The following is a 20585-nucleotide window of genomic DNA, read 5'->3' on the forward strand; positions in this document are numbered from 1 at the left end:
CTACGGACACAGAAAGTTAGAGACATTACAAATTGTTATAATAACGCTTTGGAACAATCATTTACCTGTTTAAGTCTGCAGTAAGATGACTGATGTCCCTTTCTTCGGTTTCTTGTTGCTGTCTTCGATGATTCACATACTCCTGACATTCGTCGTCCGTGTCTAGGTGGAAATAGATATTGGAATCGAAGAGGGCCTCTTGAGCTAGTATATTGGGATCCACAGAAAATTCGTTGTTGTTCTGGATCACTTCGTGCTCTAAGGGATGATACTCTATGGAATTTTCTATCGGATTAGAGGGTTCTATACTTTTGGGCGGAGGATCAGGGACTGCATCACCGGCGTTGATAAGGAAAACAGCTTTCAAGATGTTGCGCAAGTCACAAGCGAAGTTCGTCTGCAGTTGGTCGGCCACACCGGCTATACATACGAATAGGCGGTGCAGTAAGTCTTCGCTGGATCTGCAAATAGAATAGAATAGAAATATTATTTATTGTCACTGAAAATTGTACAATTTTATGGACAAAGCTTACAAAAAGTACAAAAAATATGACAGTTATTAAGAAGCAAGGGTTGAAGAGCTTCTTTATAGGATAATGCTACTGTCTTATCCACGTTAAAAGAAACTAAATTAGAGTCGGACCCGGTTTTTATTTTAAGCAGATCAGAAGTTATAATTGCATGAGAGTTGCAATATTAGAGTTCCTCCAGGTAATACTGGTATCATCAACAAAAAGAAAAAAATTTCCATCGATTTTTAAAGTAAGTGATGTCATTTATAAAGATAAGGAAAAGTAGAGGATCCAGTACTGAACCTTGTGGTACTCCACACACAATGCTTTTGTGACTAGAGTCAGTATCATTTGCTCTAACTAGTTATTTCCTATTCCTCAAGTATACGGAGACGGAGTAGTAGTTTCGGTAACTTTCCCTTGATTTTTGTAGGTGAATAATTCTGTCCGAAGTGAGAAATGACCTAAAAGCAGCAAGATCAGCTTGATCTCAGTTGGACTTGGAATTAAAAATTTCAGCAAAAAGCCTTGGAATTCGGACGGATTAAACTATAAACGAAATTCGCAAAGAAAACGGATTATGAATTTGGGTGCTTGGAACATACAAGGAATAAGGACAAAACAGGAGAAGGTCTTCCGTGAACTGAGTAAAATGAAACTAGACATCTGTGTATTAACTGAAGTAAAGAAAAAAGGAAGAGGAAATGAAAAGATAAACGAATACCTGCATTTCTATAGTGGCGTAGAAAAGAGCGAACGAGCTAAAAGGGGAGTGTCTATAGCAATACATCAGAAACTGAAAAAATGTATTAAATCATGGCAAGAAATAGATGAAAGAATTATCCTCATGGAAATTAAGAAAAATGGCCATGAAATAGTGGTAATTGGAACATATGCACCGACGGATGACTCAAGGGTTGACAGCAAGGAAGAGTACTTTAACAAGTTAACAACTGTTCTAGCCACAATTAATAAGAAGAAAGAAATTTGGATCTTAGGTGATCTTAATGCAAGAACTGGAAAGAGCTCCAACAGTGAAATAATAGGGAGATATGGAGAAGACATTCTGAACGACAATGGTCAAAGATTAATAGATTTTTGCGAGGCACATTCTTTGAAAATATTAAATGGTTTCTTCCCCCATAAGAATATACACAAATTTACATGGACGCAGCCTACCAGGAATTTAAAATCAATAATTGACTATTTCATTCAGCGTAAAGATTCTAAACTAAAAACGAAGGACGTGAAGGTGTTTGGAGGGCCAGAATGTGGAAGTGACCACCATATGATTATTGCAAAAGTAATGGTGACATTTAAGAGAGAACAATCAAGTCACAAAAATGATGAAGTAACAGACATAGGAACAACCATAGAAAATATAAAATATAACCTGGAAAGCTTTAAACACGATTCGACAAAGTTTTTATATAAAATTAGAATAGCTCAGAAAATAAAAAATATAGAAACAAAGGACTTAGACCCTGAAAGTCTGTATGAGGTAATTAAAAAATATATTCATGAAGCGGCAAATGAAGAACTGGGAAAAGTTGAAAATCGGAAAAAAGGAAAACCTGAATGGTTGTCAACGGAACTAGAAGAGAAAGTTCTCAAGAAAAAACAAGCATATCACATATGGCTTCAATCCAAAGATCCTCAAGACAGAGAAATATACGCTAAATGGAATAGAGAAGTTAAAAAAGACGTGGATAAGGCGAAAATATAAACTGGGAGGCTAAGTGTGATGAACTGGACAGATTTATGGGTGGAACAAAAGTGGCACAAGCTTGGAAAACATTAAAGCAGTTTAGAAAAAATGAGAAAAATGAAGACAACATTTCTCTCATAAAGTTAAATGAATGGGAAGAATATTATACGAAACTGCTGAAAGAGGATAGAGTAGAGTACAGATGGGAAAAGATAAGGGAATTAATAGACAGCAGAGACGAAAGACAGGAAATCCCTTTAATAACATTATCTGAATTGACGGAAACCTTAAAAGAGGTTAAAAACGGAAAAGCCGCAGGGCCTGGAGACATTCCCATAGAGCTGGTTAAATATGGGCCGACTGCACTTTTAGAATTAATAGTAGACCTTTTCAATAAATGTATGTGTGGAGACCAGGAAATTCCTAAAGATTGGAATAAATCTTATATAAGCTCCATATATAAGAGAGGGAATAAAAGAGACTGTTCCAATTATAGAGGTATTAATGTAACGAGCTCTGTGGGCCGGTTGTACGGCAGAATATTAAAGAAGAGGGTTGAAAGACAGATACAAGATATTGAAGAACAAAGCGGCTTTCGTACCGGGAGATCCTGCCTTGATAATATATTTATCCTACGACAAATAATTGAAAAGCGTGTCGAAAGAAGTAGAGAGACCCATTTGGTATTTATAGACCTTGAGAAAGCATATGATAGTGTCCCGTTAAAGAAAATGTTTGAGGTCCTCGAAAGGTCCGGATTGGATTCGACGTATATCCGAGCGATATATAAATTGTACGAAAATGCAGTTAGTTGTGTAAAAATTGGAACCAGAACCTCAAATGAATTTAAAGTCAGTAAAGGCCTAAAGCAAGGATGCTGTTTGTCACCGACACTCTTTAAAATATACGTCCAAGAAGCATTGAGGAATTGGAGAAATAAATGTAGATTTATGGGTATCGAAGTGGGACAAGAAACTCTGTATACATTGTTGTTTGCAGATGATCAGGTGGTGGTTGCAACCGATGAGGAAGATATAAATTATATGAATCGAAAATTATTTGAGGAATATGCCAAATGGGGGCTTACTGTAAACATAAGCAAAACAGAATATTTAAAAATTGGAGGAAATACCACAGATCTGAGGCTTGAAAACGCAGTCATAAAAGGCTGCAACCAGTATAAATATCTAGGAAGCATCATATCAGCAGATGGCAGAGTTAAGATAGATGTACAAAACCGAATAACCCAAGGGAAAAAATGCATCCGAATACTGAATTCATTACTGTGGTCTAATAAAATAAAATTGCATACCAAACTTCGCGTAGACAGAGCAATTGTAGAACCAATTACCACATATGGTGCTGAATGTTGGACGATGACAAAGAATGAACGAGATAAAGTAGACGTTGTGGAAATGGATTATCTTAGAAGGTCATGTCGAGTATCGAGAATGGAAAGAATCAGGAATGAGGAAATACGAAACCGTACAGGAATTCGTGATACTCTTTCAGATAGAATACAAGGAAGGCAATTACAATGGTATGGTCACGTGATGAGAATGGAGGAGGAGCGGTGGCCAAAGAAAGCCTTAATGTATGTTCCGCCAGAAAGAAGGAAAAGGGGAAGACCACCAAATTCCTGGAGAAGAGAAATTACAAAAACAATGCAATCTAGAGGCTTAGAAGAGGGGGATTGGAGAGATAGGAAAAGATGGAGGCTGAAATGCGGGAAGTGGCAATCGCCGTAGGACCCCCGTTATATGATGATGATAATGAGGATTTTTCGTAGATCTTCAGTCTTCGTGGAAAGTCTTTCGGAAGCCAAAAAGAGTTTAACGCTTGTGTTGGTGAATCCTTCGTACCATATTGAGGCAGGCTGGTCGTGGAGAAAAGCAAGTTGTAGTTTAATGACTTTCAAGGTATCCGGTTTCCTTAATCTTGCTAGACTGTTCGAGTTATTATCGACGGTTCCAAAGTATCTTCCTACATGAAGAAGTTAAGTGAATTTCACGTGCTACGGTGTTAAGAATATCTTTTCTTGAACATCAGATTTGTTCATCTAAAACCTAGTGCACTAAAGACGTGCCTGAATGTCATGTCAAGAAATCTATCGGTGTTCACGATCCGATAGATACATCTGTAGGTATTGGTAATATAATGAAGAAAAAAATAACATACTTACTTATATTTCGCTCTAACTTCGTTCTTGGTGGCCAATTCGGCGGCTTGCATAGCCATAGCAATTTCTTCATCGTCGGCGTACGTGCTATTAAAAGATGACGTCTCGGAACTTCCAGAACTCGAAAAATCCTCTTCGATGACGTTTTTCGTCCGATTGCCGCTTTTTTTCTTTCTAGTGGGAAACGAAGATTTAGGCATTAGTTTTGGATGACGGCTATGTGACGTCTTAAGAGATGCGTCGCCTTTTGATTGCTTGGAATTACAGTTACAAACCGTCGAGGAGGCATTACTAGCACAGCCGCAATTTTTTGATTCGTTAAGATCTAGACTGGGCGACCTACGATGAAAATAAATCTATGAATGTACTTGACATAACTCAAAATTGTTTCATAACCACTTTCGGAACTGAACCGTCTTAGGAAGATGGTTTTTTGTATTATCTGCATCATGCAGATAATATATGGAAGGAAAATAGAACTTGGGGAAGGCTACTATCGGAAGCTCTTTAAATAAATCATGAAAAGGGAAAATGTAAATGATGTGAATCATTATACATAAATTTGCCTGGAAGATTAAAGCCCTACAAAACCTATTGCAAATTCCAGAAGTCTCACAAAGAATACCGACAGTTTTGGAACAGTTTGGCTGTTCTAAAATCCTCTAGAGGTCATTGAAACAGTTATGACCGTTTAATCTTAAAACTCTCCGTGTCTGAAATGTTTCAAAGAATCCTGACATTCTTGGAATCTCTGAAGCCATGTATAAACATTTCAACCTGTCCTAAAGTTCTTCAAATGATTCCTAATTATTGCAAAACAGTCCTGTAATTTCTCAGACACCTGTTTTTTCAGTTTTCAAGTTTTTCAGAACCTCTTAAAATATTCTAGTATACCAAATCTTTCCGAAGGATTCAAAAGCGCAACAAAGAGACAAGAATACAGAAATGCTCTCCAAATAAAACTCAACCGAACTAGAGAGGAAGATACTGCAGAGGAGGAATGGAGACAATTAAAAACAATTATAACGGAGTCAGCAGAGGAAACTGTCGGAAAAGCCAAAAGGCAAAGAAATGCGGAATGGTACGATGATGAATGCAGAATCGCAGTAGAGGAAAAAAGGCAAGCTAGGCTTAACCAACTTCAAAGAAACACAAGAAATAGCAGTGAGATTTATAACGAAAAAAGAATACAAGCGACTAGAATATGCAGAAGAAAGAAAAGAGAGGCTATAAAAAAACAAGTACAAGAAATCGTAAAGCATAACAACAGACGCGAAAGCAGAAAATTCTATAAATGCATAAAAGAAAGCACCCAGTCATTTAGACCAAAACTAACGATATGCAAAGACAAGGACGGAGAACTACTAACAGAGAACCAAAAAATTATAATGAGCTGGAAACAATATTTCGAAGAAAATCTAAATACAGACAACGAAAATGATCAGAACGAGACAATATATTATACGGCGGAGCTGCTCATCGAAAATCCGAGTTATGAAGAAGTAGTTCAGATAATAAATAAACTAAAAAATAATAAAGCACCAGGAACGGACGGAATTTCGGCAGAATTATTAAAGCATGGAGGATCCGAACTCTGGGAAAGAATCCATTACCTAATAACATTAATATGGACGAAGGAGCAAATGCCAGAGGAATGGACAGTTGGCCTCATACAGCCAATATATAAAAAAGGAGATAAGAGGGAATGCCAGAATTATAGGCCAATTACATTGCTAAATGTAATATACAAAATTCTTTCTGGTATAATCTACAATAGATTATTAGAATACTCCGAAAATATAATTGGTGATTATCAAAATGGATTCAGACCAAATAGAGCCACTACAGATAACATATTCATACTAAGAACGATACAAGAAAAAGCTTATGAATGCGACATAGACCTATATAATATGTATATAGACTTTAAACAAGCTTTTGATAGTGTAAAAAGAGACAGAATGCTGGAAGACCTTTGTACTCTAGGTATACCTAAGAAATACATCAGCCTCATAAAAATGACGTTGCAGGGTTCAAAAGCCGCAGTCAGAGTAGATGGAGAGCTGACTCCCTTGTTTAACATCAACATGGGAGTAAGACAGGGAGATGCCCTATCAACCATGCTATTCAACCTAGTTCTTGAGGCAGTCATCAGAAAAACCAATATAACCGGCCATATAAACACCAAATCAGTACAAATTACTGCATATGCAGACGATGTAGCCATCATTAGTAGGAATAAGCCACGACTAATGGAAGTGTTCAAACAAATTGATCCTGAAGCAAGAAAAAGAGGTCTCAAAATAAACGAAGCAAAAACGAAGTATATGACAGTCAAAAGAATAACTGACAATGAAAATAATATCACAATAGACAACTATACTATCGAAAGAGTGGATGCCTTTACATATCTCGGCACAGAAATCAATCAGAAGAACTCCGTAAGTAGCGAAATTAATGCACGTATTTCCAGCGGGAATCGTACATACTATGCTAATAAAAGATTGATGACATCGAAATTATTAGACAAAAGAACCAAAATGACTATCTACAGAACACTGATTAGACCCGTAGTAACCTATGGATGTGAAACTTGGGTAATGACGAAAAAAGATGAAGCCCAACTCAGGACATTCGAGAGAAAAATACTGAGGAAAGTATATGGCCCGGTACAAGAGGAAGATGGCACCTGGAGAATCAGGAGAAACGACGAGGTTAATGAGTTAAATGAAGGTTATGACATTGTAAGATTTGTGAAAAGTCAAAGACTGTCATGGCTGGGACATGTGCAGAGACAAAACGATGCAAAAACAACAAAGAAAATGTTACAATGGAAGCCCATAGGAAGGCGAAAAAAAGGAAGGCCCAGAACGAGATGGTTGGATGACGTGGAAGACGACCTGAAAACAATGAACATAAGACAATGGAGAAAAAGGGCACAAAGAGATCTGAATGGAAGGACATAGCCAGACAGGCAAAGACCCATCCAGGGTTATGATGCCAAAAGAAGAAGAAGAAGATACCAAACCTTTCGGGGAGTCTCATAAACACCAAAAAAAGTACAGGACAGTCCTGGACTATTCTTGGCTGTCCTTAAATCTTATAGGTGCCAATGAAACATTTCTCTTTTGTACTGAATTACTACAAAAACCTGAATGATTACAGAACACTCTTGAAAACTTCCAGACAACTCTCAAAATTCCCAACTGCTCTGTGACGACCTCTACAAACAACTCAGGCTACCTTGACCTTCATTAAACTCTCTGATACATTACAGGAGTGTTTTGAAATATTTAAGTCACCACTGAATTTCTCCAGAGGTTTTCGATTACTCCGAGATCGTCTAGATCATCTCAAAATATTCCTAGCTATCCTAAAATCAACTAGTATCCTTAACATTTCCAAAGTCTATCATATGTACTAACAAAGATTCTGGACAGTCCTGGAATATTTTTAGCTGCCATTTCTGATTGTAATAAATGACTAAACCCGACTGAATCATTCCCGAGCAATCTTGAAGAAAGTTTTAAGACGGATTTGAAATCCTCCAAAGAACTCTGAAAATTCCTAATTACCGTGAAGTCTTCTTGAAACGTTTCTAATTGCTCCGAGGACTTTTAGAAAGTTCCAAAACAATCCAGGTTTCTCTGAAGTTAATTAGAGCTCCCAAAACATCTCCAAAGTATTTCAAAAATTCTACAAAAGAGCCAGAAGAATCTCGGAATAGATTTACTTGAACTAAAATATTCTAGAAGCCACTATAAAGACGCCTGAATCATACCAGGACTATTTTAAAGCTTCCAGACGTCTCAGAAATGCTCTTAAAAACCCTTAGTATTTTTAGCTGTAACTCCTTTAGATAAATAGAACCTCTAAATCATGTCCAATATCTCTCATGGTTTCCGAAAAAGTCCAGGACACTCCTGGAATACCATTAATTGCCCTAAAATGTTGCAAAAGACACTTAAACAATTCTGGTTGTCCTGAATTACTACAAAAAACCTTAAATCCTTACAAAACAGTGTTAGAAGATTCCAGACTTTCTGAAAATGTCTGTCTAAGTCTATCATGAGTTCCTGAAAAATAACAGGACACTCCTTGAATATTATTGGTTGCCCTAAAATCTGGTAGAGGCGACTTAAACATTGTTGGTGGTCCTAATTTACTAATCCAGAAAACAGAAAACCGTCTAATTACTACAGATGAGTTTTGGAAGCTTCCAAACTTTCTAGAGGGGTATTATTTAAGCGCAAGATCCTCCAGAGTCTCCCAAAACATGTCAGGTTTTTCAGAAGACAACTTAAGCCGCTAACATATCCCCGAAGTCTATCATAGGTTCCTGAAAAGTTACAGAATACTCTTGAAATATCATTGGTTGCACGAAAATCTTGTGGAAGCCTCTAAAACATTTCTGGTTGTACTAAAATTTACTAGAAAAACCATTGAATCATTACAGGGCAGTCTTGGAAGCTTCCAGACTTTTTAAAAGAGAATTACTGATCTTCAAAATTCTCCAGAGCCCCCCAAAACACCCCCAAAACCTATCATAGGTTCCATAAAAGATACAAAACATTCCTGGAATATCATCGGTTGTCCTAAAATCTTGTAGAGACCACTGAAACATTTCTGTGTGCGCTAAATTACTACAAAAGATTCCTAAATCATTCTAGAACAGCTTTGAAACTTTACAGATGTTCCTGAGTTCCTCCAAAGAGCTCTTCACATTCCTAGCTGCCTTGGAGTATTTTAGAAACATTTCAGACTGACCTAAAGGTTCTTAAGGGCAGCCGGAGATGTCCTAAAATATCCCAGGAATCTTCAGAGACTCTGGAAACTTTTTCGACAGCTCATAAGTCATACAGAGCTCCTCAAAATATTCCATGTTTCACTGAACAAGAGCCTCCTTACACATTCTAGACCGAGCTTAAGTCCTATAAAGATCACTAAAGATATCAGAACATTTATTCTTATAAAAAACATTGAAACCACACACAGATCGTGCTTCAGAAAAATAAATGTCTTACCTATCGAGACTAGTATTTTCCGTGCATATTCCAGAATCATCGGGTGATTCCAGATCTTCTACGGTATTCTTTTTGGTTTCATCCTTTCCGGGAATAGCATCCTGAGTGGTCAAAATGGACGAGAGGGTAGCAGCTGCCACGGAAATGATCTCCAAGGAATCGTGGTCCGGGGGAGAATCGAGCCTACTGATTGATGTGTGAGAATTTGTGTTCGCTGCGATTATGGTATTGTGAAGAACGTTTGTAGGGATGAGGTATCCAGATGTAGAAGGTAACCCGTCGTCTACGATGTCGTGCTCGGCAAACCAATCCAGAGCAGTCGTCTTTTTGTAAGATGTAGGCTTCTCGCTATCGTTCTTTAAATAATTAGAAAGCGAATCTTGGCATAATGTGTAGTCGTTATAAAAGGGACTTATGAATTCTAAAAGTTCATTATCAACACCTAAGTCACTAACAGATTTAACATCATTAATTTGTTCGTTATCACACAACAATTTTTCTAATCTATACAGTTCTAGTTTGTTTAAAGTGAATAATAACTCCCGAATTTTGTGTAACAGTGTCCTAAACGGCCTAAACATTTCACTCATATCTTCTATGGGTCTGTCTATGCAAAGAGGCCCGTTCGGGAATATCAACAGCCCACTGACTATTGCTAAACGGGGAATGGTGAACATTAAAGCAGGATCACAGTCGTCTATCATGTCTTGCGTCAACAGTTTCATCTTGAGCGCCCTCTGCAACGTCTCCGAAAACAACACGCCTATGAGTTCCTGCAGCTCGTACTCCTGCATGGACTTAACAGGAACCATGGCGCTGACGTAGGCTAGCTCGAACTCGGCGAACAATCTGTCGAATATCTTCAAGCTTTCCAACAACATCTCCGTGTCCTGCTCGTTGGAGTCGAGTTTAATTGGTCCGTTGGGGGTGTTGTTGCGCAGGCACGTGGCGCGCAACAGATTGCGCACGTTTTCTAGGCTCTTGGTGACGGCTTTAGCCAGCGGGCGCATGGCGCAGCTTTCTTGTTCTCGGTTCATTATGGAAGAACCCGCTGCCAAGCACTAAAACACACAAAACAAAGTAAATTGATATCCAATAAAAAAAAACATTTAATTTAATTAAAATTGAATGGAAGTGATAGGAAAGTGGGACTAACTGGATGGAAAAGCAGCATTCTAGTACCTGTGTAAAAAACCAATTACAGAACCATAAAACGAATTGGCCACATAAGGGAGGAATCTATCTATACAAACATCTATATCTACAAACCCAAACCATTCCTAGCAATAATAATAATAATAACGTCACTAACTCCAACAAATCCTATATATCCTTACCATACATTAATGCAATTTCTGAACAACTGTCAAAAATGTTTGCAAAGTATAATATTAATATTGGACATAAATCATCAAAAACATCTGGAAAATATTTTTCAAAATTTAAACCTAAAGTTAATAAAGACCATCAATCACACGTTATTTATAAAATAAATTGTAAAGACAGCAATTCAACATATATTGGACAAACACACCAATACCTACGTAGAAGAATTGTTGTACAAAAACATAGTGTACAAACCAAGGCATAAAAACACAACAGACCTGGCCAAACATTCTCTAGAAAATAGCCATTCTTTTGATTTTGAAAATGTACAGATTTTGGAAAAGGAACAAAATTTCAACAAAAGATGCATATTGGAGATGATTCACATAAAAAAAGATCCAAATTCCATCAATAATAAGACTGACATCAAAGATCTTTCCAATATGTATCATAATTTAATAAATTGAGCTGTTTTCTTAAATGCACTACGGCAGATATTTAAGATACGACCCTGAATCACTCCTATTTTAAGATATCTGCCAGATGTCATCTGTCAATGTCAGATACCAATTTTTAATCCATGTTAAACTTTTTAAAAAAGTGTAAACATGAAATTTAATTATAAAATGTAATGTTTAAAGTTTAATATAGTGCTTATTGAAAATGGCAAATTTGCCGAAACGTTTAAGCAAAATTTAAATAGTTTTATTTACATCAGACCGACAAACCCAGGAAATAAAAAAGTTTCTATATATATATATATATATATATATATATATATATATATATATATATATATATATATATATATATTATATCAATGGTATTCCGGGTTTGACAACATTTAACGCGGAGTCAAAACCGGAATACCATTGATATAACATACAGCTCCCGCGGAAATATCAAAACTAACATATATATATATATATAATGATTGTGGTATAGGTTGAGGTAAAAAAAGTAAATGTTGTTAACAAATTGCGACTGAATTCCAGAATTAATAATACAGCAGAAAATTTTTTGTTGATTACTAACATTTTTCATCAATCGATCGAAGAAAAACGTATGAATCACGCCAATAACATAAAATCGTTCCCATATATTAAATGATTAATAAAAGTATACACATTCGATCAAAGGATAGTTTTGTTTTGGTAAAATATTCGATAGTTTTGTAAACATTAATGATAAACGTATGCAACATTCTCAGTATCAGTAGAACAAAAAGCCTCGAAACGAAAATTTATGTAGATATCGACTAATTTTGTTATTAAAATAATATTTTTAGTTTGTTAACTTCAAATTTTGCTTGATAAAATCGATAAATATAGCAGGAATTAATCAATCAAATTATGTTGTGTAACTAATACAAATAATGTTGTGTTAGTTTTAGGATTGATCAGTTTTTCTACTTGGTTATTGATAAATATTATATTATTGATAAATATAAATAAAAAAAGCCCCTCATATAATGTTGGGATTAAGGCTTTGATTTAAAAACAGCAAAAAGTGCTATGACACATTTTGAAATCGAGTATGTCCCCAGTCAATGAAAAAAAAAGCAAAAAAAGAAAAAAAAAATATACAGTTATTTTAATTTCTAAAGGTTCTAAAATGTATATGAGGAGTAGCTGGTGAAAAATCCATGAAGATATACAGCTGATTTCGTTTTTTTTAAACAATCTTAAAAAGTGAAAAACATAGTTTTTTTGTCTATGAAAAGTTTATTATACATTCTAGAGAAAAATGTTTCAAATAAAAGTTGTATATAGACCATAAAATTTTTTTTATTTCGAGAGTTTCCAAAATAAAATACATAAACAACTGACCGAGATAATGATAAAAAACATAAGTTTATTTAAAATCTTTTATAAAAGATATATAATTTAACACCCTTCCGGGTTACATCACAGAATGTTTTCGGACTAAAAAGCCTATCGTCAGTGTTTTGTTACGCGGCAATCGCATAGCAATTTCTCTTTGCGACTTTTGACTGCGTTTCACACGACATTTTGCTCCACAAATTAAATTACTATGGAACCAGAGGTATCCCTCTTAAGATTATAACTTCGTATCTATGTTGCAGACACCAGGCCTAATGTCTAAAGGTCATCTCTCCGATTTTCTATACGTAAAACATGGGAGTCCCACAAGGTTCAGTCTTAGGACCTCTTTTGTTTATTATTTATGTCAACGATTTGCCTAAATTCATATCTCAGTACAAATCCATACAAATCGTAGATGATACGACATACGTTAAATACGACAGGGAAAATAATGATGATTTAAAAATTTCTTATGAGGAAGTTTCTATTAAATCTAGCACATGATTTGCTGCAAACAAACTAAAACTTAACTCTGATAAAACGCAAAATTTGATTACATCTGCAAGTAATTTACACAATGATCCTGATAACAAAGAGACTATTAAACTATTGGGAATACCCATAGATAATCGACTGAACTGATCGGCTCATATCTCACAACTAAGGAAAAATATATCAAGTTCATTATTTGTTATTCGCCAAATAGCAAGGGTTGTCAACTTTGAAACATTAAAAATTACCTATTTTTCTTTATTCCACTCTCACCTAAACTATGGTTTAATCATATGAGGCAATTCAACAAATGCACTTCAAATTCTTAGAATGCAAAAGAAAGCTTCAGGATTTTAGCAGGGGTTAGTTATCTAGAACACTGCCGACCTTTCTTTATCAAATTCAAAATTATGCCGCTACTTATTCTGACGATATTTCAAGTTCTGACTGAAATTCACAGAAAACGGGCCCATTTAATGAAACAGTCTGATGTTCTCGTTCACAATACGCGAAACTGTCACTAGTTAGAACAAATTGCTGTATATTGAGTCTTTCCGATAAAAATTGCCTTAATCATAACTATTACAATATTTTACCAAAAAGTATTAAACAGCTAAGCTGCAATACCTAATTTCGAAAACGTTATAAAAAAATCTTCTGAAACATTGTTTGTACTGCTCAGAAGAATATACAGATTGAACGAATTTAAAATGGAACATACAATTTAATATATGTCTGTTTGAACTGCATTTGAAATAGTGGACCAATATAAATCTTGGACAAAAATAAATCCATACCCGGTGATAGACATTGTATAAAATTTCGTTCAACTATCTGTCTCCTTTAAAGGAAAGAGGAGCTTGCCTAATAGTCGGAGAGATAGAGCCGAAATTTTGAACTGATCAGTAATATGACATTTCTCTATTGGAATATATTCATTGTAACATGGGTTAAGACTTTGCCTTACAGGCGGACGCCCCTCATGGTACAGGGGGTGGCTATACAGGGATGAAGTTGTAATTTTTTTCGGAAAAATTAACGATCGATAATATGGCTGAAAATTTGCCCAGAGTAAGATCTTGGTATAACTAGACGAAATCCCAAAAGGCGGACGCGAGAATGGATACATAAGGGGTGGCGGACAGGGGTGAAATTGCAATTTTTTGGGGAAAAATTAACGATAAGTAATATGTCCGCCATTTTCATGGCTCATTATTTAGCCCCTTAAAACTCTAAATCCAAAAGGGTCAAATGTACCACCTGCCTGCGCATTTTAGGTCTCGGTAACAATTTTCAAACTGATTTTATTATGATATTATTATACCGATTGATTTGAAAATTTGTATACTAACTTCTGTTACTATTCTGAAAAGCGTCAAGTAGAGTTTTCCTCAAAATTTTCCAAAAAAATTTCCGTAAATAAAAATTTTCGTAATTTTTTGAGGCAAAATCTAATTCGTAGAATCCTTTCGATTTTCTGTCAGTTATACCATGATTTTTTTCCAAAAATTTTCAAACGATTTTTCCGATAAGAAAAAAAAAATTAGAAAAACTTTTCTAAAACATTTGATAAAACTATTTTGTAGTTTTAAAATGATATTATGATAATGTTTTTTTTTTCAAACTAAAGTCATATTTACTTTACAAATCACATTTTTTTCTAAAATATAAATATTTTACGAATTAATTTTTAATTGAATAAATGTTTGATATTTGATATTTTATTAAATTAAAGTAATTTTATAATGATAACTATTAAATATTTTTGGTATAACAAATAGTAATTTTACTTATTTTTTATTACAATAAAAAGGTTTTTAAATTTATATTGCATAAATAATAGTTGTTCAGATACCTCAGATGCCAGAATCAGTTCGAGAAGTAGTGATTGAAAATGAAGCAGATAATGAATGTGATATTATTGAGAGTGAAAGTGACAAAGATGATGAATGTGATGACATTAATGAGAGTAAGAAAAATGACGAAATTTAAAAAAAAAATTAGAAAAACTTTAAAAATTTCGTCATTTTTCTTACTCTCATTAATGTCATCACATTCATCATCTTTGTCACTTTCACTCTCAATAATATCACATTCATTATCTGCTTCATTTTCAATCACTACTTCTCGAACTGATTCTGGCATCTGAGGTATCTGAACAACTATTATTTATGCAATATAAATTTAAAAACCTTTTTATTGTAATAAAAAATAAGTAAAATTACTATTTGTTATACCAAAAATATTTAATAGTTATCATTATAAAATTACTTTAATTTAATAAAATATCAAATATCAAACATTTATTCAATTAAAAATTAATTCGTAAAATATTTATATTTAAGAAAAAAATGTGATTTGTAAAGTAAATATGACTTTAGTTTAAAAAAAAACATTATCATAATATCATTTTAAAACTACAAAATATTCTATAAAAGATTCAGACGATGACGTAGAGTTTAATCAAATGTTTTAGAAAGGTTTTTCTAAATTTTTTTTTCTTATCGGAAAAATCGTTTGAATATTTTTGGAAAAAAATCATGGTATAACTTACAGAAAATCGAAAGGATTCTACAAATTAGATTTTACCTCAAAAAATTACGAAAATTTTCATTTACGGAAATGTTTTTGGAAAATTTTGAGGAAAACTCTACTTGACGCTTCTCAGAATAGTAACAGAAGTGAGCATACAAATTTTCAAATCAATCGGTATAAAAATATCATAATAAAATCAGTTTGAAAATTGTTACCGAGACCTAAAATGCGCAGGCAAGTGGTACATTTGACCCCGTTTTATGGCTCTCTGTACCAACCCAACTGTCCGCCCTTTTGGATTTAGAGTTTTAAGGGGCTAAATAATGAGCCATGAAAATGGCGGACATATTACTTATCGTTAATTTTTCCCCAAAAAATTGCAATTTCACCCCTGTTCGCCACCCCTTATGTATCCACTCTCGCGTCCGCCCTTTGTGATTTCGTCTAGTTATACGAAGATCTTACTCTGGGCAAATTTTCAGCCATATTATGGATCGTTCATTTTTCCGAAAAAAATGACAACTTCATCCCTGTATAGCCACCCCCTGTACCACGAGGGGCGTCCGCCTGTAAGGCAAAGTTTTAACCCAGTTACAATGAATATATTCCAATAGAGAAATGTCATATTACTGATCAGTTCAAAATTTCGGCTCTATCTCTTGGACTATAAGGAAGCGATAAGTGGTTTGACAGCATAATAACTGCTTGTGTAGTCTAGTTTTTTCAGTGATTCTAGGCAACCTAGTTGGGTGGAGTTTTGACTTGTTCTTTTAATGAATTCAGAATCCAGCAGCCCGCTGAAGTATTGGATTTTTATAATATAATTATTTGACAACCTTTTGTTGGCCAACCACCTAGAGCGGAGTTGAGCCGAAATACATTGATTTCGTATGTTCCGTTTTAAATTCGTTCAATCTGTACGTACAAATAGTCGGTGGCTCGCTGCCCGGAATGCACATTCTAGGACACAAGTCCAAAGTCACGTAAAAATTAAATTCAGTCAATCATAGGGAGACAAGCTCTTCGAGCTACCCCTAAAATCAGGTGGCTTTACCACACAAAGTAAAACAGAAGATGTCCCATTATCCAGGACATCCAAAATAACGTTCAGTACATAAGCCTCGACATTTGTTGAACAGTGGGTCCCACTGTTCCATTAGAACACACATCATGTCACTAGGAGCTGAAGTTTGTACAAAAGTTGTGTGTGTGCGCAGACTTTACACGTTTTATACATTTGATTTTACACAGATCTCACTTTTTATCGTGAATATGCTTATAAAAATAAAATCTACAGCGATAAAAAAAAGCAAAGACCTGATTTTATTTTTGTCGAGCAGTGTAGATTAAATTGAAGCCTACTATATTTTTGTATTTAATCACTTCAATATAATACGTACGGTATTCAAACATCTACTAAACAATAACCAGTATTTCTAGATTGTTTTTTTCTTTATTATAGTTTTTTACAGGTCGTTGATACAGAAAAAACTGGCAGTTCTTCAAAAAATGATTCATGTACTCTACAGGTTATTAACTTTATCTAAAATCGACCGGGTAAATACGTCAACACACAATCGTTGGTTTTATGGTTGTGCGTTTTTAATATCCACGCGAGAATTATAGGTTTACATTAAATTGATGAATGTACATAGCGCTTAGTCCAAAAACTGGTTAATAACCTCATCAGAACAGTAGATTTAGTTTCCTTGGAGATAGATAGTAATAGAAATTTATGGTAGACCAATAAAGTTGATAAAAAATAAGATTTTTTTCGTCACAATTGAATAGACGTATTTGACAATTGAAGTGTATAGTATGAGATACTACAAAAAGACTCTCATCTAGGGATTCATCAATTTTTTAATGAAACTATTTTTAAATAAACAATAAAAACGTCTAACTCATTATTTTGTTCATAACTTAAAAACAGACAGAAAACCTTTTTCAGAAAAAAAAAGATACAAAAAATGAGATATGCTAAATTAACAACAAAATCGCTGTATTTGAATATTGTTAATAACTTTTTTATTATTTATTAAAATTTGTTTATTGGGTCGGAAGCCGCACTGGTAGTTCCCAACTATTTGTTCAGCATAGGGGATCAATCTTCTGTACAATACGTTGGACAATACTTTATATGCAACGTCAAGTAGGGTGATGCCTCTATAATTATCTCACACCATCATATCTCCCTTTTTGTGAAGAGGGTGCATTACACTTAATTTCCAGTCCGCGGGCGTTTCTTTCCGTTGCCAGATTTCGGTTACTAATTTATGCATGCGTTTGAAAAGGGTGTCACCACCATTTTTAAAGAGTTCGGCAGGAAGATTGTCCAAACTGGGGGATTTGTTATTTTTGAGTTTTGAAATGGCTTCTCTAATTTCTTCTTCGGTGGGGGTGGCTCTTGAGCGTTTTCATCCATATCAGGCAAAGTAATTTCTATTTGGTCTTCTTCACGACTGTCGCTAAGCAGTTCTTCAAAATGATTCGCCCACCTGTTTAGTATCTGTTCTTTGTCACTAATTATGGAACTTATTCTGGGTTTGAATTCTTTTCTGCAGCTGTTTATCTTCTGGTAGAATTTTCGCGAGTCTTTTCTATTGTGGTGGTTAACAATCTCGTTTAGAGCGTTTTCGTATGGCTCTAAACGTCCTTTTTTCTTCTCGTCTAAGATTTTCATAGTCTTCCAGGTTTGATCTCGTTCTGCGCTGCTGAAATCTCTTATGTGCTTCATTTTTCTGTTGGTTAATGGATCTACATGCTTCGTCAAACCAATCTTCGTTTATTTTAGCCTGGTTAGGTTTTAAAAAGCGTTTAGACGCTGTATGGATAGTTTCCTTGCATTTGGTCCAGTGTTCTTCTATACTTAAATTTTCGTCAATTCTTGCGGATTCCGACCCAATAAATCAACAACGGATCAAATCTTCACAGTTAGGCAGATTCTTGAGAAAACGCTTGAGTTCGGAGTCGACACCCACCCGATGGATAGGACATGTAATTAGGCGAGATGAAGATGCAACGATCAGAAAAATTTTCGACCAAAGAGGACCAGTGGGAAGACGAGCCAGAGGAAGACCAAAACTTAGGTATCAAGATAACATAGAGGATGATCTAAAATCCATCGGAGTTAAAGCATGGAGAAGAGTTGCCAGAGACAGGGGCGAATGTAAGATTGTTCTGAAGAAGTCTTTGGCTCATAACGAGCTGTAATGCCACTGATGATGATGAAAATGTGTTTAAATGTACCTGAACTTGAGGGTATTATGGTGTTTGAATTGTGTGCTAAAGATTGATCATATCGATTGAATAGTTTTTGCAAAATTTAATTTGTTTATAAGATTTTTGCAAAATTAGCTCATTTCTAATGTTGGTCCAGGTAATTTAACTAAATAGATCTCAATAATCCAGGGCTCATTTTCTTTGTTAAGATGTATACTAATAACGTATGGAAAAAAAGTTACAATAACTTCCATATTATTTAGTTCAAATAAAATGGCAAAAATATTTAGAAAGCTGGTTAAAAAATACAACTTTTAGAAGTCAAATCTCGGACAGAAGATTGTTTGAAGGAGATATGACGGATCTCTTTAGCAAGCTTTGTTTATGACTTCACACTTCAATTTTTTATCTTCTATAATATGTATTAAATTCGACTCTCACCTCCACACTGGTGTCCCCTGTAAACCGAACAACCTAACTGGAGATCCGGTATCCAACCCGGGTGGAAAGTTGGGTCGGGAACTGACGAGAGCGGCTGAAATGGCCTCTGAAAAGGGGGTTTGGCATTGGGTTAACTACCCAACCCTGTAAAAAACCTTTTGTTATGAGAGCTACAAAGAAAGAAACCGGACTGTCTAACTTACGACGAACTCCTAACAAACGAAATAAGGATAATGATTTAAAAATTTGCACCTGGAACGTAAGCCTTTATCAGCCTGGAACGTAAGAGCAAACATCTAAATATAAACGATATTGGAGGAGGTTACAACATAGACAATCAACAAAATCTACAACGTTAACTACACAGTGAAGACCCAACAAGAGAAGTCAACAAATGCCATCCTAAAACTCAAAGACAATAAAGCCCCAGGAATCGATGAAATCTGTTCGGAAATTTATAAAAAGAAAAGATGATAATATAGTACTTATATGGCAGAATGAATTGGTACCAGAAGAGTGGCCAAAGGGAATACTATGTCCGTTGTATAAAAAGGGTGATCAACTGGAGTGTAAGAACTACAGAGGCACTACTCTGTTAGCATCTGCGTATAAAATCTTCAGCAATGTATTGTTTGAAAGACTTAAACATTTTACAAAGGATGTTGTTGGTCAATATCAATGCGGATTTACTGCTGGAAAGTCAATTACACATCAAATTCAAGCACATAGGCAAATTCCAGAAAAATCACTAGAATATAACATAGATACACACCATCTCTTCGTCGACTTCAAAGCAGCCTATGACAGTGTGAAAAGTACTGCATTATATAATGCAATGATAGACTTTGGCACCCCACCGTTGACTCAAGTAACAATGCAAAACGTACATAAGCTCATGCGTTAAAATTGAAGGAGAAAACTCTACGTTCTTTGTCATTACTAATGGTCTAGGACAGGGGGAAGCGCTGGCTTGTCTCCCCTTTAATATTGCCTTAGAAAAGGCAACCAGACAATTAAATATTAGAATGAATGGAACTATTTTTAATAGATCGACGCAAATTCTCGCATTTGCTGACGATATAGTTGTAGTGGGCAGAAGTATGAGAGACATGGTGCAGTGTTTTACAAGGCTTGCGGACGCGGCAAGTGAATTAGGACTAGGTTTCTAAAAACCCCCGAAATATCCGACAGATAATTCAAATTAACAACTATATCTTTGAGCAAGTCAAAGAATTCACATATCTTGGATCGCTAGTAAACGCAACAAAAACGACAAGCGGCGAAATAAAAAGACGCATAGCAATAGTAAACAGAACTGTT

At 35.1% G+C, this 20585-nt stretch overlaps 1 protein-coding gene across 2 annotated transcripts in view; it reads right to left on the minus strand.

Moving 5' to 3' along the window:
* Nucleotides 1–20585, minus strand: part of LOC140440973 (lateral signaling target protein 2 homolog) — a 53228-nt gene that overhangs the window by 11169 nt on the left and 21474 nt on the right. Inside the window, exons 3-5 of one of the 2 annotated variants that reach the window (XM_072531335.1) lie at nt 9424–10484; nt 4403–4573; nt 66–461 (exon numbers count right to left, since the gene is read on the minus strand). In XM_072531335.1, coding sequence (XP_072387436.1) covers nt 66–461; nt 4403–4573; nt 9424–10484 — 1628 coding nt within the window. Of the gene's footprint in view, nt 1–65; nt 462–4402; nt 4739–9423; nt 10485–20585 lie in introns of both variants that reach the window. The other variant, XM_072531334.1, reaches the window with a different exon arrangement.

Source organism: Diabrotica undecimpunctata, chromosome 5, assembly GCF_040954645.1.
Source record: "Diabrotica undecimpunctata isolate CICGRU chromosome 5, icDiaUnde3, whole genome shotgun sequence".
In the NCBI taxonomy this organism is placed as follows: domain Eukaryota; kingdom Metazoa; phylum Arthropoda; class Insecta; order Coleoptera; family Chrysomelidae; genus Diabrotica; species Diabrotica undecimpunctata.